At 40.9% G+C, this 26,792-nt stretch overlaps 1 protein-coding gene across 2 annotated transcripts in view; it reads right to left on the bottom strand.

Moving 5' to 3' along the window:
- The window catches only part of pparab (peroxisome proliferator-activated receptor alpha b), a 33,209-nt gene extending 9,063 nt beyond the window's left edge, over positions 1-24,146 (bottom strand). Inside the window, exons 1-4 of one of the 2 annotated variants that reach the window (XM_085412730.1) lie at positions 23,921-24,146; positions 10,472-10,721; positions 8,154-8,317; positions 4,136-4,274 (exon numbers count right to left, since the gene is read on the bottom strand). In XM_085412730.1, the coding sequence (XP_085268856.1) occupies positions 4,136-4,274; positions 8,154-8,317; positions 10,472-10,679 (511 nt within the window). In that variant the 5' untranslated portion in view covers positions 10,680-10,721; positions 23,921-24,146. Of the gene's footprint in view, positions 1-4,135; positions 4,275-8,153; positions 8,318-10,471; positions 10,722-15,518; positions 15,968-23,920 lie in introns of those variants that run through there. The other variant, XM_085412731.1, reaches the window with a different exon arrangement.
- Positions 24,147-26,792: the final 2,646 nt, after the last annotated feature.

Genomic DNA, 26,792 nt, shown 5'->3' on the forward strand with positions numbered 1-26,792 from the left:
CATTCATTCCCCCTGTCCTATTTATTTAAAAAAAAAAAAAAAAGACAAAGGATGAACTGAAGCTCTGCCATCACGTAATGTCGCATACTGCTGTTTCTGATGTCATTTAAAAAAAAAAAGAAAAAAAAAAAAAGAAAGGCAAATGGACTTTTTATGCATTACAGTAATGACATAAGTTAGCACAAATTACAAAGTGGGCAACATTTGCTTGAAACGTTCTTCAACAACGTGTTAATAAGCGCTATTTCTCTATGAGAGGATGCTGGCATCGCTCAGACTGTCTGATCCCATTTGACTAATGAGATTAGAGGTGAACTATTTCCAACCCCTCTTCACTAGTTTAAATGTGCACAAGCTGTTTTACTCACACACAAATCTGCACGTCTGTGTGAGGAGACCAGCTGTACTAACTGCCTGTTTTTTATGAGCCCGTAAAAGCATTAAAAAAACATCAGACATTTATTGATGGTTGCTTACAAAATGAATCCGAGCATACTGAAGAGGACTGCGAAAGGATGAGACCTTGAGCTGGCAGGCAGCACGAGGGCCCGTTAGATTACTGCTCAGAATGTGGATGGATCATCTGAAGCTAGTAAAGCTCCACGGTGGGCGCCTGGCCAGGAGCCAAGTCCAATTAAGATGTGAGGAAGTGATTGATGCTAAGCTTCGTGTAAGTCTAATTCCTAAGCAACAGTATGAGGGGATAAGCGTGGAAGGGAGCTGAAGGTGGGCAGGGGTCAGTCCGTCAGTCTGCTGAGCCGTCTGCGTCTTGTCAGCAAATGAAATGCGTGAGGAAATAAGTTGCTGGATTTGAGAAAACTTTCAGTCCCTTTTGCTAATAAAGAGTTTTTGTGCTGTTGCAATGCTTAGAAACAAAGTGTTTGGGTAAAGAAAAGTGCGATGTGTGTATTTTTGGGTGAATGAAGCTTGTATTAAAAAAGTACTTTGAGTGTTCATTTAGAGTAGAAAAGCACTATATACCATGATGAAGGATAACATTATGACCACCTGCCTAGATATTGTCTTGGTCCTCTTTGGCTGCTAAAAACAGCCCGGCTCCTCAGGGAAAGACTCCTGAAGGTGTGGTGTGATATCTGGCACCAAGATGTTTGCACCATATCCTTTAAGTCCTCAAAGCTGAGAGGTGAGGCCTCCATGGATCAAACACCTCAAACTTGTGCTCAAACCATTCCTGAACCATTTTTGCTTTGTGGCAGGGTGCATTATCCTGCTGAAAGAGGCCATCAGGGAATTCCGCCTCCATGAAAGGGTCACGTGGTCTGCAGTATTGCTTAAGTAGGCGGTATGCGTGAAGTAACATCCACATGGATGGCAGGACCCAAAAGACAAAAAAAATCTGACTGCCCATCCCTGACTCATTTGTGTATTCTGACACCTTTCTATCAGAATCAGCATTAAATATTTTTCACCAATTTGAGCTACAATAGCTTGTCTGTTAGACCGGACCACACTGGCGATCCTTCACTCCTCATGTGCGTCAATCATCCTGTCACTGGTTCACCACTGTTCTTTCCATGGATCAACTTTGACAGATACTGACCGCTGCAGACTGGAAACACCCTAAAAGAGGTGCAGTTTTGGAGATGCTCTGACCCAGCCGTCTAGCCATCACAATTCGGCTCTTGTCAAACTTGCTCAAATTCTCACACTTGCCCATTTTTCCTGATTTTAACATGTCAACTACAAGGTCAAAATGTTCATTTGCTCCCTGATATATCCCACCCACTAACAGATGAGTCTGATCACTGCCTGATCGGTGTACCAGTCCTTTTTTCGATTACCGTAATTGTCGGGCTATAAGCCGCTACTTTTTGCACAAGCTTTGAACCCTGCGGCTTTTAGTCAGGTGCGGCTTTTCTATGGATTTTCCATGATTTTTGTGATATCGTAAGACGATTTGTTTTGTTTGTTCCGCTGTTGTACGGCACTACGTTGCCTGGCGGAAGGATCGGGGTTCAAGAGTGGTATGTTAGTCACATGTCCGTCCGCCAGGCAACGTAGTGCCGTACGAAGTAGCGCGAAAAACAAACTTCAAAGTAGCACCACGCATTCAGCGGGAGTCGTGGATGATGAGCGGCGATAAACTTGCAAAAAGCAAGTTATGCCCAACTCCACCGGTGGATTCTGACAGCGTGGAAAAGTGTGAAAACATCCACGATCACCAACGGATTTTGAAGGGCTGGACTGCTGCATGATGGAGAGGAGGACACCGCCACGGCCCTTCTGAGGGTGTTCGACTCTGACACTGACAACGAGGATTTCTTTGGTTTTGAAAGTGACAACGAAGGAGAGAAGCGGAGAGTGGATGACGAAGCCATCCTGAGCCTGTTCGTATCCGACACTGGAGAAGAGGACTTTGGTGGTTTTAGAGCGCAGGAAGAAGAGAAAGATGGTGAATGACTGACTTTTCTTCTTGTTAAAGCTGTGTCACTGCACCTGAGCCTAAAAGGTAGTCCGAATCTATTTTTCTGGTGTGCTATAGGTTACTGTTATGTACTACATGTGCAAATATGTACCCATAACTTGTTTTTCAAAATATTAATAAAAGGGGTGTGTCTCCAAACAGCCATCTCTTTCCTGACAATTCCCTTTGTGCATATTCTCTTACATATGATGAGTCAACATTGAAACACCTGCGGCTTTTAGACAGGTGCGGCTAATGTATGTACAAAACAGGATTTTCCCCTGATTTTAGCTTTTGCAGCTAATATTCAGGTGCGCTTTGTAGTCCGGGAAATACGGTACGTTTTGGAAATAAAGACTTTTACATAAACTACATGCTGAGACTGAAATGTAAATGTAACCATTTTTATTCTAAACTTCTTCACCTTTCTGTTGACGCTTTAACTTTGAATGTCTGATCAGTTTACATTTGAAATTTAAAAAAATAAAATAAAATGCAATACTTGTGGCTACTGTAAATGACTCTAAATCGATACAAAGAGACATACAAAAATAGCCGTGCTGTGGTCCTCTGGTGTCACCACACCTCCAAAGATCAGGTTGTAAGGTTGCGACGGTCTCACATACCCTCAAGTTCCTGTACTCGCTTACATTTTGCTCAATGAAGTCAATAACATAAACCATAAGAGGAGGGGTAACCTAAACTATATCTCAACAGAGAAGGCTATATTCGGTCAATCTCTCCAGAGAGAAATCAAAGCTGTTACACACTGTGTGCACGGACTGGCTGCATTGATACCTTTAGCAGAAGTCCACTCATACAAACACATACACTCATGTTTTCGATCAGCACAATGACCTTAGCCCAGGGTCAACATGACGTGCTATATTTTGAGTGTAAATATCATTTCACACAATATTTTTGTATTTAAAAGAAAGACAGCCCACACCAAGGAGGGAATCTTTTAAGCTTTTCCAATTGTGAAATCCTTGTGTTCCAACATGCATATCTCCCCTCACACACAGACAGAAATAGAGGTTATTGCTGCAAAACACAAGATTTATTTTCAGTGTCCAAGTGAATAGAACTATGCGGAAGTTCAACGAACTAGTAACGGTGATAAATTAGCAATAGTGAGAACCACTTAAACTCTTAATAATTTGCTCTCCTGATGTTCTCCATGTGCTAAATTTGCACAAAATCGGACTATTAGTGAGCGCCAGGTATTTGCAAGCTGGAAATAAAAAATAAAAAAAATCGGGTGGAGGGACGCACAAGGTCATGTGATTTTCCCTTCCTGTTTGCACATCTGCACCAAATGGGTCAAGCAGTTTCAGCCAATGTAATTATAATGCAATGTGATACTAGCACTGCCAAGACAGAGAACGGGCGTGCCTTCCATCTGCAGGTTTGTTTCTGGTCTATTTCTGAATAAAAAGAGTGGAAATTGTCCAAAGGTTAAATGAAGACGACATATAAATCTATATTCGCCTGAATTAGGTGTCAGTTAGGGACCTGCCTTAACATGCATCTGAACACCCAACTGTCTGATGGCTTATTTGTGCTAATTATGTGGGTACGTGCCTGTTCAATCTTCCCTGGCAGCAGCACAACTGTGCTACTCTGTTAAGTAGTCTGTGTTTACAAGTAACAAGCAAGATGGACGTGTGGATGTGTGCTTCTGAGCTCGAAGCACTGCCCAGGACTCACCATTGTGGGACATTCCCACTGACAGGCACTTCTGGAAGCGGCAGTATTGGCACTTGTTGCGGTTCTTTTTTTGGATTTTGCAGCGACGTTCACACTTGTCATACTCCAGCTTCAGACGGATGGTCCGGCGAAAAAAACCCTGGGGGGTTGAGGGGAGGGGTTAAAAAAAAGAACATAAGAAATGTAATTAGTGCTCACATGAAGCAAACGTGTTTTCATTTGACCAGACTGCTCAGACACAAAGTGAAGTATTCTTTGAGAAAGTTCATAAAAATTTAAATAAAACAGAGTAAAGTTTACATTTTACTTTTAATAAAGTTAGCCGTTCAGCAGCCAGTTTCAGAAATAAAATTATCGTCTCCCCACTGTATTAAGACGATAATCATGGGAAAAGCAGCTCTTTGTTCACAAAGCAATACCACCAGTTTCCTTCTGTTTACACAACCTTAACACAAAGCAATATTTAACTTTGGTAAGGAACAGATGGACCAAACAGCACTTATAGTTCATCGAAGGGTAGGAAAATGTCCTGGGGAGGTGCTTCATAACATATTTATCCTTTACTTGCTAACAGCAAGCTTCAAAGATTTCATCCAAAACTCAGTCAATCAGTTTGCTAGAGTATGTACGGAGCAAGAATACACAGACGTGTGACAGTCATGTGAGCTCGCAACACCGGCTGACTTTCACCTACTAACCCTGAGCCTGACACTGGCACACAAACAGGTATACAATAACACGGTGATGGAAAAGAAATTCAGATTCGCTCAAGTGGGCTGCATGCCGGCTTTGGCCATGTCCTGACTGGTGAGGGTCATGTTTCTATTACTGATCGCTGACCAAACATCAGAGAAGAACTAAACAAAAACAGGTGGTTTCCATGGTTGTTTCCTCCTTATTTTTTTAATTAATTAATTAATTTTTACACAAATAAAAAAAATTATATTTAAAAAAAAAAAAGCACTTCTAAATCAGTATATGGATGAGGCAGGGTGCTTAATGGTCATGCTTTACATTAAATATGGATATTTGTGTATATAAAAAGCAATACTTTTAAATACTATGTGTATTTAAATAATTATTGATCAGTGTATACAGATATATATATAAAGATATTTTAACACGTTGACGCCGTGAAGCCCCACGCACGGGGCGATCCGCAGTAACTCGCTAACAGAGATTTGCCACGTTAATGCGGTTATGGCGTTTAACGTCATTTTAATGAGATTAACGCTGGCAGCACTAATATATATATTAATCTAAAAAAGCCTGTGTATTCGATAAGTATATTTATTTAGCACATATATGTATAGATTTGATTGTATAATGAAAACTTATACACATATAACAGGGGTGGGGGAACTCCAGGCCTAAAGGGCTGGTGTCCTGCAGGTTTTAGATGCGTCCTTGATCCAACACAGCTGATTCAAACGGCTGAATTACCCCCTCAACATGTCTTGAAGTTCTTCAGAAGCCTGGTAATGAACTAATCACTTCATTCAGGTGTGCTGACCCAGGGTGAGATCTAAAACCTGCAAGGCACTGGCCTTCAAGGCCTGGAGTTACCCACCCCTGGCATATAATGACCTAAAGCATGGGTGTCAGACTCCAGTCCTCGAGGGCCAGCGTCCTGAAACTTTTCTATGTGTCCCTGCTGCAGAACACCTTAATAAAATTAGTAGGTCATTAGAAAAACTTGACTACATGCTGAAGTGACAATTCAGTCATTTGATTCATGTTACAGCAGCTCATTAGTGAATGAACATGGTACAATAATAGTATTTTTAGAAATACAATTTTCCAAACACTTAAATTTATTTAGCATGCAGTCAAGTCCTACAGAGTCTTGTTAATGAGTCATTTTCACTCAGCTGTGTTGCAGCAGAGAGACATTTAAAAGTTTGATGTGAAACGTGAATATGATAGCTTTCTTTTATTTCATGTTCATTTATTTCTTTTGTAAATTAACATTTCTTTCTTATATCTTTGAAATAAAGACTTCGATTCCATGGTTTGGCTGTGCAATCATCAGTAGCTTGTAACAGAAAAACCTTTATCAACGTTAAACAAAGTAAAAATCTGATTTTCATTCATTCATATTTTTTTTCTAATTTTGGCTAAACTACTGCTGTTTTTCCTCAACTGTAACTTTGATTGTGGCATATTTAGTCATCCATATTTCAGAATTTCATTAAATTTCTCGAATACTTCCTACAGTTTCTTCCCACATCCCAGTAACCCTTTCACTGTCATCAGTCACTCACTCAGCTCATTATACAAGGTGACAGAAGGACTCACTTTCTTCTCACAGCTGTCATCAGCAATGTGAGAACTCCTGCTCTACATAATCATTTCTCAGTTATTGAGTGCTTTAAGAGAACGTGAGGATAACGCTGTTTAAATTTGTAATTAAAGGCACAATTTCCAGATTTTCTGGTTATGATCAAGAAATGTTGACTTCTCCCATTCAACTCATGTTCAAAGTTTGGGGTTTAACATTAACCTTTAGTACTTTCAGGCCACCTCTTATAGATATGCACTGACATGACTTTTTCCTAAAGGTATATGCTGAACAAATTTACCTTGACTTCGGAGAAATTCCTTTGATTTATTTTTTTACAGCCTTAAGACTTGCTGTAAAGCAACTCTGGCTGACCTGTGGACTGACCTCAGGTAGCATCTACTACAGATACATCTGTATAAGCACTGATCTACAGTCACGCAACATGATTATTCCATTTTATCTGAGTTTTTCTATCACTTCTATCACTGGCTGACACATCTAAGTTAAGTGTATTTACAGAGCGCAGAAGTACAGACGTCCCCCGATTTAATCGCCATGTCTTCCAGATCGTTTACCTGAAGTAAGTGACAGCCAGCAGTAGCTGAAAAACATCTCAAGTCACACCGTCTTTGACCCTTAGTTTATCTTAAGACGGCCTTGGTTTCCTCTTCAACAACTGGTAAACAATTAACTGAATGACTAATAAGCAACCATGTGTAAAGGCCAAATGTGACATTTACGATGTTGTTATAAGCCATCATTAGTCACAAGACACACACTGCACCTGGATTCAGTCTGGCTTTTCCTTCTTTTTTTAGTGTTATACCTAAAAATAAGAAATAATTTACTCTATTGAAACTGGTTAAAGTGGGTTAAGCTGGCTTTCTGTGCCTCACTGAGGGTGCCGTATGGGGAAGGAGATTGGATGGATATTGGTGGTAAAGATTAAGCAGGGCATAGGGTGAAAAGATGAGTGCGCTCATCTGGCAAAAGGACCTATGAAGTCTATCGAGCATAATGACAGAACCACTTTTTCGACAATAGCTACATTCGCCAAGGGAGTTTTGACTTTGTTAGCATTGCATTATTTATTAAACATTTAAAGGAATTTTATACAACAATTGCATGAATGCTACACATGTAGTGTAGGCACATATGAAAAAACTAATTACAGTACTCCCGCAATTATCCGAGGGGTTACGTTCTAGAATGTAAAAACCATGTTTATTTTATTATTTTTATATATTTAAAACCATAAAAACCCTCCGCACACTCTTATAAAACTTTTCTACCCTCCTAAACACTTTTGAGATACATCCATACGTATTTTAAAAACATTTGTATGTGCAGCGGCACAGTATACCTATAGGCTGCAGAAACCCGCGATTTAACAAAATTCCCGTGATATAAATTTATAGATAAATCCGGGATTGTAGAGAGTCCGCAAAACGTGAACCGCGGTGTGGCGTTGGAATACTGTACACTCAAAATCTGAGTATGTCAAGCATATTAAATTCAAAAAGGAAAATAACAAAAGCCTGCACTTTACATTTGTTTTTACAGCACTATAAACGTCTTTAAGTGCATTTAAAAAAGACCGAAGAAAACAAAATGAATGTATAAAAAAATACAACACAATTCTCTTAAAAGTAAATACTGTCCAGAGAGTGAGCTGCCTTGCCGTGTGCGCTCTCAGAGCACTTCTTCTTTATTTTACAAAAATCTTTATCTCACCTTGCAGCCCTCGCAGGCATGGACTCCGTAGTGGTAGCCCGAGGCGCGGTCAGAACACACTCGGCACTCCAGGTTCAGTGATGTGGATGAAGATGACAATTCCTCCTGGCCAGCCACCACGCCGTAAACAACCGATGATGGGCTGGATGCTGGCGTAAGCGCATCTAATAAAACAAGCATGCACATGATTACATTTTCTCCTGATATATAATAATATATTGCTCTAAATGACACTAATATTTAATGGTAACTAAAAAGATCTGGGTTTTTTACTATTTGTCGACAAATGCTATTATAATTTTAACTGAAGTAAGGAATGGCACAAAAAACTAAAATGAAATGAATATTCACAAACTTGTACAGAAGACAGAATCACTGAGAACCAAAGACAGAAGTGGCCGAGTGTCTGAAGGTCACAAAATGAAAAGAAAATGCTTTTCCAAAAATCCTAGTTTTTGGATCCTTGCATTATTTTACACACAAACAAAACCCTAGTTTCATCTCATCTGACCAAAGGTAGCGCTTCCAGTTTGCCCGCATACTTCAGTCTGGCTTTAGGGTGTCTCTTCTTCTTGGTCTGCAAGCTCTCAGTCCATTCCTGTGCAGGATTCTGGTGACTGTCTTCTTTGAGACTACAGATCCTGACTTAGCTACGTCTCTTGCTAGTGTCTTGGCAGTTGTTCTGGGGTCTTCAAACACATTTCTCACTAGTTTTCTTTCAGAGTCTTTGAAATCTTTCACTTCCTACCTCTGCCAGGCTTGTCCTGTACTTTGTGGCTCTTTGAATTTCTTGATGATACTTCTCACTCCAATTCTTGTTCACCTGGAAATGCTGTGATAACTTTCTATATCCATCTCCTGCTTTGTGAGACAATTCTTTTTCTGCTCTTTTATTGTGTGCAGATAGAAATAATTATTTCTAAAGAAAACTAGTATATTTAGAAATGCTATGTTGAAAATCCCTCGATCTCTCGATAAAAGCACTGCACAAAATTTTGACCCAAAAAAATGTACATTTCACAGAGCCGCCTCATCCTATGTCTAAAGTTGAAAGCTTGAGAAATTTGAACTACATATGATCATTGACATCTGCACAGTCACCTCTCTCTGCCAAAGAGCCGGTGAATCTGAAGCACAGTTGCACCTCTATGACCCAATTAGGACAGTCCGTTCCATCACAGCATTTACTTACAGATATTAACACGCTGTGATGTACTGCCTGTCACAAACATAGGATCATTATGTAGTACTATTACAGATCCTCGTCATGGATGACAGGTCATGGGGTTTGCTGCGTGTTGCCAACAGCTTTCCATTTCCACACTGCAAAGGGAACGTGGTTGGTAGAACTTGCTTGGTACACAAATAGCGCAGATGAAATGGTACAAAACAGTGGCACTAAGTCAAGCCACATGAGTTTTGGCGATAGATGCCAGCACAGGGATAAGCAGCATTTGGCAGTGAGCTGTGTTCCAGCTTGGGGCAAGTGCACATGTTTTGACTGAAAGCATATGAGTTTCTGCTCCTGTCTCTCACCGTGTTTGTGCTCCTAAACACCCATAAATCGCATGCACCCTCACACTGCCTTTTCCGTGATGTCATCAAATGTTTCTCCGATGCTCAGTGCTCTTCCACCCCCCCCCCCCTTCTTCCCTGTCTTACATGTACTCTTCACAGCTCCTTCACTTGTTGCATTTCTTCTTTTTTTTTAAGCATGTAAATTTACCAGACCCAGTCTATTCAGGAGGAAACACAGAAGAAAATTGGATGTTTCCTGATAGGTTTTGCATGGTGGTTTAGGAATGTGTAAATTCCTTGTTGGATATGGGGCAAAGAGAAAGGCTGGAAGGAGAAGGAAAAAAAGAGGTAAAACTAGAGAGTCACAAGGATGATAGGTGAATAAGGCCAGAGGAGAAAAATGGAAAAACGGTGGAAATACTGAAGGAAAGAAAGGAAATCTCTCAGGAGACTCAGATATCACACCAATCGCTAAAAGGGCAATTTCTCAAATCATTAGGAAGTGTTTTAGTCTGGACAGAGGAGACTGAGAAAAAGTTTGTTAAGATAACAGATAATGTAGTACAGCCTTTTAAGAGAAAAAAGTTAAAAAGGCCAAAGTGAGTTTCTTATCTAAACCTCAATTTGGAGCAAAATAGGGATTACGGGGCTAAACTGAAGGACTCCTGGTTTGACAACAACAAGAATGGCAAGGAGATTACACTGAGGTGCTGGGACATTGTGAAACCAGAGCGAGAAAGCAAACCATTCATGGTCTGACTGTAACTTTGTAAACAAAAAGAAATCACACTTAATTTTACCGAGGACGGTGGACGCATCAGAGCCGTTGCTGGAGGATTGGTATTTTGGGACACCAAATGAGCTAAGAGCGTCGTCGCTGATGGATTGGGAGATGTCCTGGAGCTGCTCCATGCTACCCATGAAATCGTCATCAGCACACAGGGGACTGCCCAGCACCGAGTCCTCCAGGGGAGAGGGGGGATGGTAATGGGTCTCCATGTCGACCATTGTGGTGATGGGAGGAGGCTGGCGGCACTCTCACTCATCAAACTGGAGACCAAGGACAAGGGTGCAAGGGAAGGGAAACAAACAGAGGTCAAAGAGGTCAAATACAAACACGGGCTGGCCGACAGAGATTAAAAAGTCACCCCGATTTTTACATTTGTATTTGTACATAAAGCTCACATGAGCTTGCCAATATGGCCACGACATCACGACATATAATGCTTATTATGTTTATCATTTTTGGATAGCAGTTAGCAGACATTGTTAACAGAATTTTTTTGACTTGATAATACTAACCAACTTTTTCTGGTCATTTTGGTTTTTAGGGTCTGCACAAAATGTAAAATGGCAATCTAAAGAAAAGTAAAGGCTTCTGAGTAGATATCTCAGTTAATGAGTTGACGCTGAAATGTCCGGGGACTGCCAGAGAGCGAGGGGTCTAAGGATTTAAACTTTCACTGTGGACATCTATGTAAAACTTTATAGCACTCTATCCAAAGGTTGCTCAGATATCTCAGTATGCCAACAGACTAAGAGACCAAACACTAACAGTACCTTTATCATCATCAACACAGCTGAGTAAAACTCCATTATCTTTCAGTGCAAATGATTCAAAACAGCTCTGAATAACACGTTCAGGCCTCATGAGAAGGGCTGACGCAACATGTGGCCATCAATACGCTGACCCATGTGCAACAGCTGTTGCACATGGGTCAGCAGGCCATGAAGGAATGAAGCACACGGAGTATCTTATGACACAACACGGGCCTCTCTACTCCCCTTAGCTATTCACCGCACGTAGAGTAACTATATCCACACAAAACCTTAGTGCTGAAATAAGACAAAGACTGAGGGTAGAAATATAGACTGAAGACATGTGGAGGCACGAATGTAGGACAGTTATTCCAGCTATAGGCTGTGCTGTAATAGGAAGGCTGAGTCTGAGGTTGGCTAGAAGACACATAAGAGACTGGCATGGCGTATTAGGGGTGGGGGAAAAAAATCAATACTGTGTAGTATCGTGATATTTTGTTTGCTAATAATGTATCGATACAGGGACAGCAGAAATCGATTTTGTTACAAAAAAAGTTTTTGTGGACTGGAACTCTGACTTCAGAGCATGTTGATCCTTTTTCTGAGCAAGAATCCTGACATTCCTTCACTGTCCAAATGTGTTTAACTTGTTTTTTGGCAGCAATAAACATGACAGTTTACTTATTTTAATTTAAGACATGTTTTATTTTAATTAAGTTTAAAACTTTTTTATTTAATGTAAAATTATATTTTATTTTAATTTACTTTCAAGTTCTTCAGTTGCTGAATGGGCTGCATAGTTTTCATAAATTGCATAGTTCAGAATAGCTATAATTGTACCAGATGGTTGCATTCAGTTAAGTTGGACTAGACTGTAAAACAAACCGTTCAGTTTGTCAACAATAAAACTGACTGAAATGAGAGAAAGACTGAGTGTGAGACTTTGATATTAGATAAAATGAATATTGATAAAGTTTACCTTTATGTACAGAATCTGAATATCGCAAAATATTTTAAAAATTGCAATAATATCGTATCGTGCGTTAAGTATTGTGATAATATCGTATCGTGGGATGTATGGTGATTCCCACCTCTATGGCGTATAGATGGATGAAACTTTGCTGAATTGCACAGTGGATGCTGGGAGGAGCTACACAGTTGCTTCTTAGGCTTAGCGTAAGAATGGTATTGGGAATGGACCCCCAATCGCATAATTCAACTTTGTAAAGTGGGTCAATCTTTAGTAAGTTCATTCCATCAGGCCATGCTAAGGACATGAAACAAGGGGAAGAAGATGGTGACAGTGAGATAAGGGTGAGGATATGACCACAAGACAGCAGCTGCTGGATATATATATATATATATATATATATATATATATAAAAAACACCCAGCACGCCCCTGCGGGCGGTTTATCCTTCAAGCTCGGGTCCTCTACCAGAGGCCTGGGAGCTTGAGGGTCCTGCGCAGTATCTTAGCTGTTCCCAGGACTGCGCTCTTCTGGACAGAGATCTCCAATGTTGTTCCTGGGATCTGCTGGAGCCACTCGCCTAGCTTGGGAGTCACCGCACCTAGTGCTCCGATTACCACGGGGACCACCGTTACCTTCACCCTCCACATCCTCTCGAGCTCTTCTCTGAGCCCTTGGTATTTCTCCAGCTTCTCGTGTTCCTTCTTCCTGATATTGCTGTCATTCGGAACTGCTACATCGATCACTACGGCCGTCTTCTTCTGTTTGTCTACCACCACTATGTCCGGTTGGATAGCCACCACCATTTTGTCCGTCTGTATCTGGAAGTCCCACAGGATCTTAGCTCGGTCATTCTCCACCACCCTTGGGGGCATCTCCCATTTTGACCTCGGGACTTCCAGGTTATACTCGGCACAGATGTTCCTGTACACTATGCCGGCCACTTGGTTATGGCGTTCCATGTATGCCTTGCCTGCTAGCATCTTGCACCCTGCTGTTATGTGCTGGATTGTCTCTGGGGCATCTTTACACAGCCTGCACCTGGGGTCTTGCCTGGTGTGATAGACCCCAGCCTCATTCATATATATATATATATATATATATATATATATATATATATATATATATATATATATATATATATATATATATATATATATATATATATATATATATATATAGAGCCACTGTTGGTAATAACAGAAGTCATCCCCCTTCTACTGACATTTTAAGCCTTGAAGTAGTATGAACTGAATGGAAAAACCCAAGGACAGTCCCTACTGGCTCCAGGGTTGGTGAGCAACAAGCCTGAGGCAAAACAGATCAAAAGCAGAGGAGTAACATAAACGAAACCAAAAAAAAGACAAAATGTAAAAACAAGAACACCAAGATAACCACAACGAGCTCAGACTTCTGTCATGTTCAACAGGAAAAACCACATAACAACAGTTATAGGGAAAATATTTCAAGATTCAAGATTCAGTCACTCGGATAGTAAAGACCCCGTAAATTCCCACTCTTTCAAAGCACTTCCAAACATGAAAAGAGGCCTGGCATCTCAGCAGGAAACTTTACTAAGCTACTCGGTCTTCTACTTTTATCTGAATGGAGGCAGTGTTAGCTCTATTAGCACAAAGTAAACCTATTTAGCATTCAGCTTCTCACTCCTGACCCTCAAGTCTTCCTTCCGAGGATATCCTGTTTCATAAACTATTTTTTTTCCCACTCAGCATCGTCTTATTGTAATTCCTCCTTAAGGGGAAACAATAAAGAATCCTCTTGACCACAGCTCGACTAAGATCTAGACAAGCTTTTGTGTAATCGAGTAATTGAGTGACAAGATAAAAATCCCACTTGTAAAAAGGTCACTACTTGCAGCTTCTTCCACAGTGCAGACATTGATCAGTCTGCAGTGGACTAAATGGCAGGGTTTTGTGTCAACATGCCCAGAGCATGCGTGGCTTTGTATTTAAATAACATAGAAAAAAGGAGCCCTTTACTGAACTCGTGACCTCTCAGCCAGTAGCTTAGATGTAATGGACCACACTAAACCTCATGTTGCCACCAACATGCATAAGAATGTAAACACAGAGAGCGCTGATTAGCATCAGACTGCACAGCTCTGGTGGACTCAGAGAAAAACAGGAGGGTGGAGAGGAATGTCTGTTAAACTACACTTGTGGGTCTGTATCAGCAGTGTGTGAGACAGAGTGAGCATATGAGGCATGGAAAAAAGGAAAACAACGGTCCCTATGGTAACAGAATACCTTTGTCTCGTAGGTCAGGACCTCTCTCTTGTGCTCACTCAGCCAAGCCTACTTGAGGGCACTCTGCACACAAGGTCATAAGTATTTTTGTGTGTGTGAGCGTGTCTGTGCGTGTGCATGCACTGGGGTTGGAATTAGGGCCTAAAGCAGACAAGAGGGGGTTACGCTGAAAAAGAAAAAAAAAAGGCTGCCAACCTCCCAGGTTGCTATAGCAATGCCATGGCAATTATGACACACAACACATGCTTTGAAATCAGAAGTGTCAAGCTGATATAAAAATCAATCAAAGCCATTGTGATTTGCTACAAAAGAAAGAAAAACAAGGGTTGTGTGTAAGTGTATTTGCAAACTGTGATCACACAGCTGGATGTGCGGGCGAAGCATAAATAATCCATACTGTCTGATGGCTTTCTGCTCAGCAGTATCACCCAACCCCCACAAGGCAGCAAAGGGCCACGTTAGACAGACAGGCCATGAAAACTGCTAATAAGCTTTGGCTAAAGTATTTGAAGCTCTGAACGTCACTGAGGCGTGCAGACCACTTTCTTGCTGAAGCAGGTGTGCACAGCCCTCTGAAATCTGCAGGAAAACTACCAATGACCTTGGAGCCTCATTAGTGACACCCATCACTCAGGGGGATCACGTCATCTAATCCCACAAACATTATATACACGAACAAGCACGAGTAACGTGGCCACAGTAAATGTAAGCATCCAGCCTCCATGACTAGCTACCTGGCTGAGAGACACTCAATGAAGCTTTACAAATCCCACATTAGAGCACGATGCCAAGAAAACACGAATTAAACGGGCAATAATCCAAGACATCAGGAGGTGTGTATGGACTTGTCTCACTAAGGGGTGAAGAAAAAAATATGTAGTTCTTTGAAAGGCCAGAACAACAAAAACCTGCGATTGGAAATGGAAGAAACCGCCAAACTGCTCACATACAGTGGTAGAACAAAAATGTTTAAAAAAAATTCAGACTAGCTGTTATATATAAAATATGGATATGAAAGTAGAAGTATATGAAAACAGAAAAACAACAAATAAAACATGACAGAGCCCCTACCTTCCTCATCAGCAAAACTTGAAGTCTTCCATGCAGATTTCCAGACAGCAGTTTAACATCCAGCTCTAACAGTTTGTATGATCAGAGTGTGTGCATTTCAGTGTACATGCATGTATGTATGTATGTGTGTGTGTATTAAAGAGTAGTCCACAGGTTTAATGCTTAACCCATCTATCTCACGGCCTGAAAGCTGTCATGCCTGTAAGGAGGAGTCTACGAGCTAATGGTGGTCATAGAGGAAGAAAATGGGCTGATGGGGCTGCCCCGTACCCCTGCCCCTTTGTTTAAAGAGTTCACCACGATCTTAGTCTCAACCATGCCTGCAGTGTAAACACTCGAGTGAACCCTTATCGCTTGGAGCTGATATGCAGGCCGGCACCCTCTTATCGTTATGGTGATTGACCAAAGTACAGGTCGTGGAAGTGATTGACATTGGACTTTAGCTGTTCCCTGTGACAGATGAGCCACATGACAGCTAACAAAGCTGTCCTATTATTAGGTAACTGACAGTTAAATACTCAGCTAAAGCAAATTTTGTCTGCTATTTTTAGTCCTGAAGATCAATACCAGTGTCTGATCTAATTATATAAAGTTTAATAATTTTGATAGTGACCAAGTGCATTGCACAAATTTTACCTGTTCTGGGGCACATTTCTCCAACCTGTCCATTGTGTCCATTGATTTTTATATAACAGAAAAACCAGTCAGCAGAATCACGGGACACATTAGCTTCTTATTCAAAGCGCCTATTTGAATGTTTGAATGAAAGCAGAAGTTCACTTGAAAATGAGTCAACAGCAGAAGGTGGGTAAAATAGTCCATTACTTTACCTGTTTGTCAGACATATTTATGGGCAGATAACAAATCCACTGAGATGTTTCTCACTCTTTTGTAAATAGACAGGACGGGAGGGTTACTCAAGATGTTGCCTTGGCTGTCAGCTTGCGAGCTCACGGCTGCACAGAGTTGAGAAATAAAACATCAAGTTACACAAACTCTTCTGGACTCCGACCTCTGCGGTGACAACATGTTTAGTGTCAGAATAATAATCAAATGCCACTGCACACTAAAATGAGACAAGCCCTTACGATCTGAAGAGACTCTATGGGCACAAAGCTGTGGTGTGGCATTGTATCAGGTTACCTCAAAGGTCTATGTTGACCTGACCCTTGACCCTGGCTGTTAATATTGCACCACTACGTGGCAGTAAACGTGCCTGCATGCATGTGTTTGGTAGCGTTCAAACAAGAACATGGAAAAGAATGAAATTTTAGATTTGCGGGGCAATCAACTACTAACCATGTTTATTCCTTCTAAAGAGACAGGTACATATACAATGGAGCTGTCCTATAAACTTTATGATATGTGAATAATGGGAGTTTTGGCCAAAGGTAGCTTTTACTACCAGTACCTTTGTGTGTTTTGCTTCTGATAAGGCTTAAGTGTTTGCTATGTTTACATTTTGATACATTTTATTGTGTAACCTGTTAAAACTAGGGATGGGTACTGGTATCGCACCGGTTCTGACATAAACGGTAGTAACCAGACCGAAAAGCAGCGCACATTTCGGTGCTTTATTTCCCCTGAAATGTCATACACTTTGGATTCTAGCCAATCATTTTACCTTTGCAAGTGTAGTAGGCGGGCCCAGGTACGTACGTTCTTTTAGAGCAGAGCTACAGATTAAAAATGCCCAAGGCAAAGTGGTCAAAGTCTGGCTGTACTTCACAGCAAAAGATGCAAACTCAGCAGCCTGCAACAGGTGCTTTAAGGTGATACTGTGCAAAGGAGGTAACTCCTCGAATCTAATGAAGCACCTGGCGACGTATAGCGTATTTTTAAAAGATGAGAAATGCACCGTATTTGATAGCTTGCTGCGAGACCTCACATCGAGCACATCTACTGTGGGTGGGTTGCCTGTTATCGGACCTGGAGTTAGCAACATCCCCCAAAAACCCAAAGAGTAGAGTCCTGGCCCCTAGCCCTGCCAGTGTAGCAGAAATGATGACGGATGATGATGGCAGCAGCAGCCGTTCTTCTCTGCGTGAGTAGCTTAATGTTGTTTGCATGTAATTTACGTTGAGTAGGCTAACCACGTTATTAAATTAATGCATGTAAGGTGAACTAGCAAACACTGTCATAGTTACATGCGGCTGTCTTCTTGTTTGATGGCAGATACTTGCTTCACCCTGGCCAAAAAGGCTAAAATGACCAAAGAAAAAGTGGAAAACAGTTAAACATGAGAGGTTTAGGACAAAGTTTGTGGTTTTTTTCCACTGATTAAGCACTGCTTCCAGCCAAGAGTGATGCCATAAATCCCCTATAGCTGCAGAAAAGGCTAACATTGTTATCTTTTTACAAAAAACAGCTGAACATGAGAGGTTTTTGGACCAATTTTGAGTTCTCCATTCTTTAAGCACCGGTTCGAGCACCGTTTAAGCACCAGCACCGTTTCAAAAGTACCGGTTTGGTACTGGTATCGGATAAAACCTAAACGATACCCATCCCTAGTTAAAACTACAAATGCCAAACCAATAAGATCAAATCTTGAAGCATTATGAATTTATCAGGGAGTCAACTTTGCAAGCATGTGATTTGCAATAAACTGATCTCATGGGACATCTTTGGCTCAGAGGAATACATCTAAATACTATTATCACATTTGAAGAATTTCCCAAAATATGACATAAAGTATTTATTGTCATGCTTTATTATTCTTAAATGACAGTAACAGTGAGGTTATATTGAGCAATGACACAGCTGTGCTACAGCCCTGACCTGCAGTATAGGCACAGCTATGACTCCCGTATTCCAGTGAGTTAAATGCATTAACAGCTGGATCAATGGTTAAAAGACAGCTACTGCTTTTTCCAGCTGTTAAGATGATCAATAACAAACAACGCCGTGGTTGTCCTTGAGCAACATTTCCTTTCTTTGCCAAAGTCTGACTGCTGGCTGCCACTTTGTACCTATTTCCAAATCAGTCACAAGGATCAGACAGGCCAGTATTACAAATCTTCCCCACAGTATAATGCAATCTTTTCCAGCGGCGTTTATCACTTGACAAATGCTAAGCTGGGGGGTGAAGAGACACCAGGGAAGACTTGTATTTATTAAACTAGACTGAGAATATCACACAGCTCCTTACTGCGTCATGTGTATTCCCTGTAAGATTTACTCTTTTGAGTTTGTGATCTACACTGTTGTTGCTGATTTGCTGCCTTCCAAGATCCTTTCCAGGTATCAGAAAGTAATTGTGGATCGGTGACTATGCTGGATGGCCGAGATGTACAATGCTATCACAGCTGATCAATCTATTAATGCCCATGACAAGCAAAAGTGTCAACATTTTCACAGTGGCTCATAATATTTTAAGGTAAAAATGTCAATTCTGCACAACTTTTTAGCTGCGATTTTTTTTCAATTAAACAGCAATAAAAATGACCAAAAGTGGGATCTCCACTAATAACAGACCATCAGCAAGCACAGCCCTCCCCCGTCACCGAGCGTTCTGTGGTTTTAGGGTTCCCATTAGTGCACGTGTCTATGTGTGTGCACTTCAGCAACACTGTCACACAAAGTATTTCTACAGACAAAAAACCTGCATTTAAACATTTTTAAACTTTAAACCTGTGCTTAAGATTATTTGACAGACTGCACATAAAATATAACAGTGACTGAGCTCTGCTTTGAATGTAGGAGTCTGAAAAACCTCCAGCTAATAACAGTAAAACTTTTGTGTATGACAGTGACTGCATAGTCTACTGTCATAGCTTTCCCCTGATCGCCCCAACAGCGTAATCGAGGGAAATCAGGAGAAAAACATGAAGCTTAACTCAATCGAATAAATCTGGGTTTTTTTTAAGGGGCGTGGGGTCAAGAATTTTTTGATGCTAATTTTAAACTGTATGTCACTAAAGTTCAACCCGAAGGCTTGTTTTTCATTGTAGAGATGGATGACAAATTAAAGTATAAACCAGAATCCCTGACCCCAACCTACTACAATAACAGAATCCAGCTGATGATATTTTGGTGGCCTGCTTTGGGTCAGCTCTCACCTGCTAATAAATATAAAAATTATTCACCTTTGTACTATCACTATACGTTTCTTTGGTGGTGTGACTGGTTCCTTCTAGGCTGACAATGGCATGTTTCATGAATCAGTAGGAATCCCTGAATGAATAATCCGTTGCCTGGCCTATAAAAGAGGACCTGATCTGTAGGGTGGCAGATCAATAAGTTACATCCATTAGCAGTACAGTAGAACATTTGATATTCAAAGCCTCTTAGAGTTAGTTGCAGTTTGTCTAGAGATTGAATGGTACCATTTGTCAACATAACAGCTTTAGTCGACTTTAATCAAAGAGTTTTCTGGTAAACAAAGAAAAGTTGATTATTACAGTTTTTCCACCAAGTCTTAACAAACCCAGTGAATGCACGTCCTTCAAGGTTCTTGCAAAGCTGAATTCCTGCATTATTTAGGTCAAATTTACGAGCAGGCAGCCATCTTTCTTTGCTGGTGCATTGCTGCACCTATAACACCACCTGTAGCTAAGTGGAAGTGGTATCTTTGTGCATGGAAACTCTTAAGCCTGTGGATTACATAAACCTGAGACCCACATACTGCTACCACAGTTGTAAAATTCCACAGGCAAAAAAAATGTCTATTGGAGTACATAAAGGTAGTAAAGTGGTTGCTTAAAAAAACAATACAGTGATGAGTACTTGAGTACACGTCAAATCTAAGGTGAAGCTGGGAGTATTTCTCAGGCAGCTGTGTATCTCATTTCATTTTCCAGCTTGACACTGGAGTCCTGAGTTCCCCTTTCTGGCTGCCAAACCAGCCTGCGTGTTTTGTGGGGAGGCATGCAGAACACAGTCCTAGTGACAGATCAACACTGATTTGCTACTGTAGTCCAACAAAAAACATAAAGCTCTTTCAGCTTTTCTTATGGGCAACCCTTAAGCAGGAGCTGTAATTAGCAAATCCTAAAGAAGATGTGCGCAGCGCGAGGACAAAGAGTTCATTTTGATCTGCTACACAGCTGACATATTTGTGGATAAGTTGTTTCTTTGGTAGCAGTAGTAGCAAGCAGCAACCTTCATCTAAAACCACTCTGCACTGCATTTACCTTTGGTCATCTGTCATGTTAAAAAGCTCTGCGAGGTCCCATAAATGTGTCAAACACCTCTGTCATACCAAAACAAGCAAAAGTAGTTCAACCAAAAAAGTAAAAAAACATTTTGTTGTTAGCAACGCAATTCCAATGGGAGAGTAGATATGGTCAGTGACAGATGATTGATAAGGATTTCTGCATATCTTGTGCCTCCTACTGAGGCAGTTGCAGTGGGAGTGGAACTTGTCAAAATGAGACAAGATAGTTGGCAAGAAAGAGAACACCTTCCAGCAATCTGTCTGTCTATAAGAATACAGACGTGTGCAAATGTGACACTAACATAGGAAGACTGGAAACAAACAAAGATATTGTTCAGGGAATCAGTCAAATCCTCTTGTCCTGTCAACACACAAATTCAGCTTACATACGGCATCTTTTCTTGACTATTAGCAAGGACGATCTCCTGTCCAGAGCTCCTTACTGTAAATCTGGCAGGATGGCCCCAATCCTATTCAACCCAGAAAGGCTTTACAATAAAGAAGGCTCAAGGGGAACAGACCTGGCTCAGAGGAAGGTCAACCCTGACTACGAGAGGACGAAAGATGCCAAACAAACAGACCATATAAGTGATTAGAACCAGCCAAAGTGCAGTGATTCCCTGCACTTCATAAATGCACACTATATTTACTTTTGTATTTATTTTTGATGGTGCAGGAACTTGAAAAACAGGCCAAAGGAGCTATGTGGCGTTTCGACATGTCTCTTTTATGTCCACAAAGAGATACAAATGATAAACTTCTGAACCTGAAAGTCCTGTTTGAGGAGAAAACGTTGAATCTCCCTCTGTTCTTTTCTCTGTCTCTACAAGCTGTGAATGCAGCCAGGCAGAAGCAGATTGCAGGTCTCAGGTTGCCTGAGACAAACAGGGTGCAACAGCTCAGCCAGACAAAAAGTAACGATGGAAAAAACAACTGACGCACAAGTTCTCCAAGACTGACATAAAGAAGTCTGAGCAGGAGACTTCATAAACTTTTATGCTGTTTAATGTCTTTTTTATCACCATAAAAACTGAGGTTATGCCTTCTATATTTGGTCCATTATTGTTACAGCAGTGAAAATAGATCACTAGCACCATACCAGATCAAAGCCACAAAAAATTACATGTTAGTGTTTGTCAAGTGGACACAAAATTAAAGGGAAAAAACACATAATACATCCCTGATACACGGTACTCACTCACTTATATTTTGTACTTTTAGCAAAGGGATTTGCTTTTATTATTTGATCAAGGTTTGGCTAGCAGTATTTGATATGATCTTTTGAAACACTTTTAGTCAATCAATTAGCTCCCGCCCATAGGCAGTGCCCGAGATACAAATGGAATTTTAGCGATACACACCAGAATGATACGACCTTTGTCCCTGAGGTAAATGGCACATCAATGCATAGATTTAGCACACAGCTACAAGTCTGGTGTGCAAAGAACTTCACGTCTCACAGTGCAGTTACAAGTGGATTTCAGAACAGAGGATCTGTCTTCGGTTCATCCTCAGCAAAGATCCAAAATTTCAGATGTGATTTTTTTTCCTAGCCCTTACAAAAGATTCGGAGGTTGGATTCTCTCTTTAAACCATGTGTATTTCTATCATAAACAAATCTTAAAGCATCGCGCATCAGTCACGATTCAGTGTGGTGTCTCAGGCGGCCCCAAAATGCATAGAAGAGTGGACTGTTGCCACGGTTACAAAAGAGAAAACTGTAATTAGTCACAACACAACAACAACATACATTATTATTAATCTCAGACAAGGACATTTATCCTTAGTGCACCACAGGAATGGGGGTGCTTTAAAAGTGTCCTAAACCTGGTATGCCACAGCGGGAGTAAAAGTGGGATGGCAGTAATATATGCTGATTCTACAGTGAGCATCCCTTCCTCCTAAACTGTGTATCTGTTGGTATTTCTTTTGGACTGTGATGGCTTGACTAACTGTAGCCATGTTAACAACAGTGATATGAAATTTATGAGTTTTTTTACGCTACAGAATTTATGCCACTAACAATAAATCACATGCTAACAGGCCGATTTTATCATGGGCGGGCAGCGGCGGTATCCGCTGGTCAAAAGTGGCTCATGTGTAGAACTGACACATGCCACTCAACCACGAGTGGGTGGATGCCTGTCCGTTTTTCAATCTAACAACTGCTGGGATTTCAATCAACATAAAATAGTGTTTTTCAGAAATGAAAAGTGCCAGTTGGTCCATTTCCTTCACTAAAAAACAGATCATCTAACAAATAATTTGCAGAACAGCGACCAACTTCTGATTTTTAATACATTGTCCATGTTCAGACACATAAATGAGAAGGAGAAAGGCAGAAAAACTCTAACTCAGTGTTACTTTAGGAGTTACACAGCACCTGCAGCCACACACTAACCACTGCTTCACTCATTTATTCCCTCCACCGTTGTGCTATAAAGGTACTAAACGCCGCTAGTGGGCAATAAAAAAAACACCCTAATATTTCTTGGCTGCACATCAAGTCTGCAAGTGAGGCCTCCATAAGATCACTGTTACTCATCCAACCATGATCCTTGTCACACCTGACCGTCACAGTTATTTTGTGTATGTAATAAAATGGCACACGATCCTGACTGCACAAGCAGTGATCCCACCTCTGAAACAAAACCTCTTGATTGAGTCTATGAAAACAATATTTACATTATATGCAGATGTTTACCTTTCATTGTGCTGAGTATTGAACACAGCATTAACCCTTTGGCATTACTCTTCCCATCACTGCATCACATGCAGTGATGACCAGACCTGACCAGAGGCCTTTATAAAGGACTGCTCTGACAGCCGGAGCAATCTCTGCTTCTTCAACCGCTATCTTAGAAATGGGCCGTGCAAACAGGACAATAAACAGGCCGTTGTGTTGAACTAAATGAATAGCTTACATCACAGGGAGATGATGCCTATTGATGAGCAAGAGCTGTTCTCCCTGCGCAGGCGTGCAGGCTAAAAAAAACCCACAGCTTACCTCCCCCTCCTCCCCTCCATACAATAACAATAATCCTGGAGGAAATTAGTAACCCCCCCACCTCCCTGTGACTGCAAACTAATAATGTGCATATAACAGTTGGGCAGAGTGTCAAAGTGGGAGACACGCACTAGTCTGCAGTTTGCGCTACACAGCATTCCCTCACAGTCAATGTCAGCTGCTGCAAAGAGGACTTATAAATAAAAGGCCACATGAAGACATACATATATATGTATATACCTGACAGCAGATAGAGCAAAACGTCGGCGCCATATCTTCGGAAATATCTCGGTGGGCTGGGAAGCGTTCAATGCAACAGCGAGAAAAGGAGCAATGAAGGAGCGAAAACGTCCCCCAGACACCGACCGCGTCCTCGCTGGCTCCCCTCGCAGTCCTGCCGCTGTCAAAAATCCCCCAGCACGTCCATACAAAGCAGAGCCATGGTGCTCACGCCCGCAGGAAGTGACCTCATGACTGACAGCTGGCAGAGAGAAAGCGCACACCCCGACACACCTATGGTTTCAGCGAATGGAAACAGCGCAACAGTTTCCCCTGAGAAGGACGCCCCCTGAGCCTGGACAGAGGGAGAGCGAGACCGACCGGAAAAGCCTCTCCTTCTAAAAGTGACCCTGCGCACTGCAGCTCACAGAGAAACTTCTTCTCCTTCACTGGATTCCTTTATTCCTTTATTGTGTTCAAGTGCACAAAAATGCGTTGTTGGCGAATGTTATCAAATAACCTAAGCAGCAAAGGATTATAAAAAAGTACACACAAATAAATTAATTAATAAGAATAAATAATAAATAAATATAAAAATATATACATTTTTAAAGTTAACCTGGCTATTTTAAATGGGGATTATTGAATATACACTGTTAGTCTTTGAGGTTTTTTTTTATTTTTATTTTTTATTAAATAATATTAAATAATAATTACATTTCTGGAAAGTTCTGTCAAGAAAAATTGTAGCAACTGCAAACAGCGACACGTTGCAAAGGGAGGAATTTACAGATAAACAGTGGTAAAAACAAATAAATCAAATCAAATAACACAATAATAACGATAACAATGATAATACAGTTGTGTTGAACTCAAGGGCGTAGATTTGGCATGGACAGAAGGGACATGTCCCCACCAATATCCAGCGATTATTGAATTGTCCCCACCAATAATTTGACCTCTTCGAGTAAAGAAAAACAAACCCGATAGTAAGAAAAAAACGATCTGTCAACGTCTCATTCACCCAGCGGTGCAGAAATTACGTTCTCCACTGGAGTCCTACGTCATGTGACAAATATGGCCAATGTGATCGGCTGTGCCTGTTTAGTTTTAGCAGCGGCAAGCCTGCGCTGCGAGGACCTTCAAGGAGGAGAGGAGGATTGCAGCAAAAAGGAAGAACCTGGATATAAGAAAGTATTTTTCAAAGAAACCTGTAAGTCACTTAAAATCAAGTTCACTCATAAAATGTGTCCGTCATAATAACGTTACAGGCTATGCTAGGCTTTGGCCCACATCAGTCTAAAATTGTATGTAACCACGAAAAACGTGTTTTGGAAACTAACTGCACAACAGGCAGCAGTATTAGTTCTCTCAGTCTCAGAGTAGCATTTCTAATTTTGATTGAAACTGTCAGAGAAAACGGCAGCCTCGAGCAGCCAGGATATTAGTTTACAGAGGCTGTTAGAATTATATGTCTAATGTTAAATGGTGGTGACACAGAAATTTCATCCTAATGGCACTGACATATTCATAGGTCATAGTCACGAATAGTCATGATTTTGCAAATATTCCACCTTGTAGTGCAGTTTGCACAAATTGTTTTAAAAATGCACTCACCCTACAAACATTACTGATGAGTCAAGATCTGCACAAATTGACAGAAACACTGAAGCAGCTCCACATTTTATTCTTATTGTCATGTATGTCCTATTTGTCAGGTGACAGAAGAACCAACACAAAGCTCAGAGAGTAATGGTGATACAAGATCACAGGTGAAATTGGATGATGACCTGGTGGTTCATGACTGTATTTGAAGCACATGTGTGACTGCATGTATTTGGAATGACTCACTGTTATTTATCAGGTGACAGAGGCAGCTCTGCCATGTTGTAGCTCGGACAGAGGTGAAGAGGCGAGGTCACAGGTGACTGACTGATGATTTGGTGCTATAAATTAACTAGTATTTATTATCATGACAATTGTTAGGCTGCTGATGTAATTGATTCATTAGTGAATATATGACAAAGAATCTGAATTGACATGTCTCACTTTTTATATGGAATATGGCTGAAGTAAACTAAAGTCTAAAATACTTAGTCAGTCATTTGTTTAATAGTAATTTAACATTATATAATTCACATATAAAACTATGAATTGTAATTTTAAAAAAGCACGTAGAATAGCATATGTAGACAAGTATATTTCTCCTTTCTTTTAATCAAGAAGCAAAGACAAAAAGGAAAAAAATAAGAAACAGGGCAGAGTTCGGTGGTTGAATCATCCGTCCCCACCAATTCCAAACTGAACTGAATGAACATGGAATGACAAAATTTGCCCCCCCCCCCCCCCCCCCCCCCCCCCGGTACTGTCCTCACCCCCCCCGCCCCACCGCCCATGTGGTCATCCAAGGTTCCTTCCACCTTGGCCTTCAGTTCAGTGTTTAATTCAGTTCGGCGAAGCTGGGATGCCCCCTTGAATTGTACACCTCGCTGCAAAGCACTCAGTAAAAAGCGAGTGATAATGGTCAATATGAAAATTGTAGTGATGCATAAAAAACACAGATGCAAGAATATAGAGAAAAGCCCAATCACAACCATGAAACAAAAATGCAACATGACTTCTAAATTTATCCTAAAAAATATCAGTTTCATGTTGGTTGAAATTCAGTAAATGGTAAAATATGAGCATTCAGCCAAGGCTGCTCAGAGCTATGTGACCTAGATTTGCCCAATGTAAGCACTTAATCACAATAAACTTCATCTGAGTCGATTTTAATCTGATTCTCAAACTGACAAACAAATACCTACAGTAGCGGGGGTGTCATGTCTTTTACTTACAAATAATAAAATGAACAGTACCTTACTCTCCTTCACCTTAAAATCTAATATGTTGC

The sequence above is a fragment of the Rhamphochromis longiceps genome, linkage group LG7 (genome assembly GCF_057381845.1).
Source record: "Rhamphochromis longiceps isolate RC_006_pf linkage group LG7, R_longiceps_female_GT1.1, whole genome shotgun sequence".
Lineage (NCBI taxonomy): Eukaryota > Metazoa > Chordata > Actinopteri > Cichliformes > Cichlidae > Rhamphochromis > Rhamphochromis longiceps.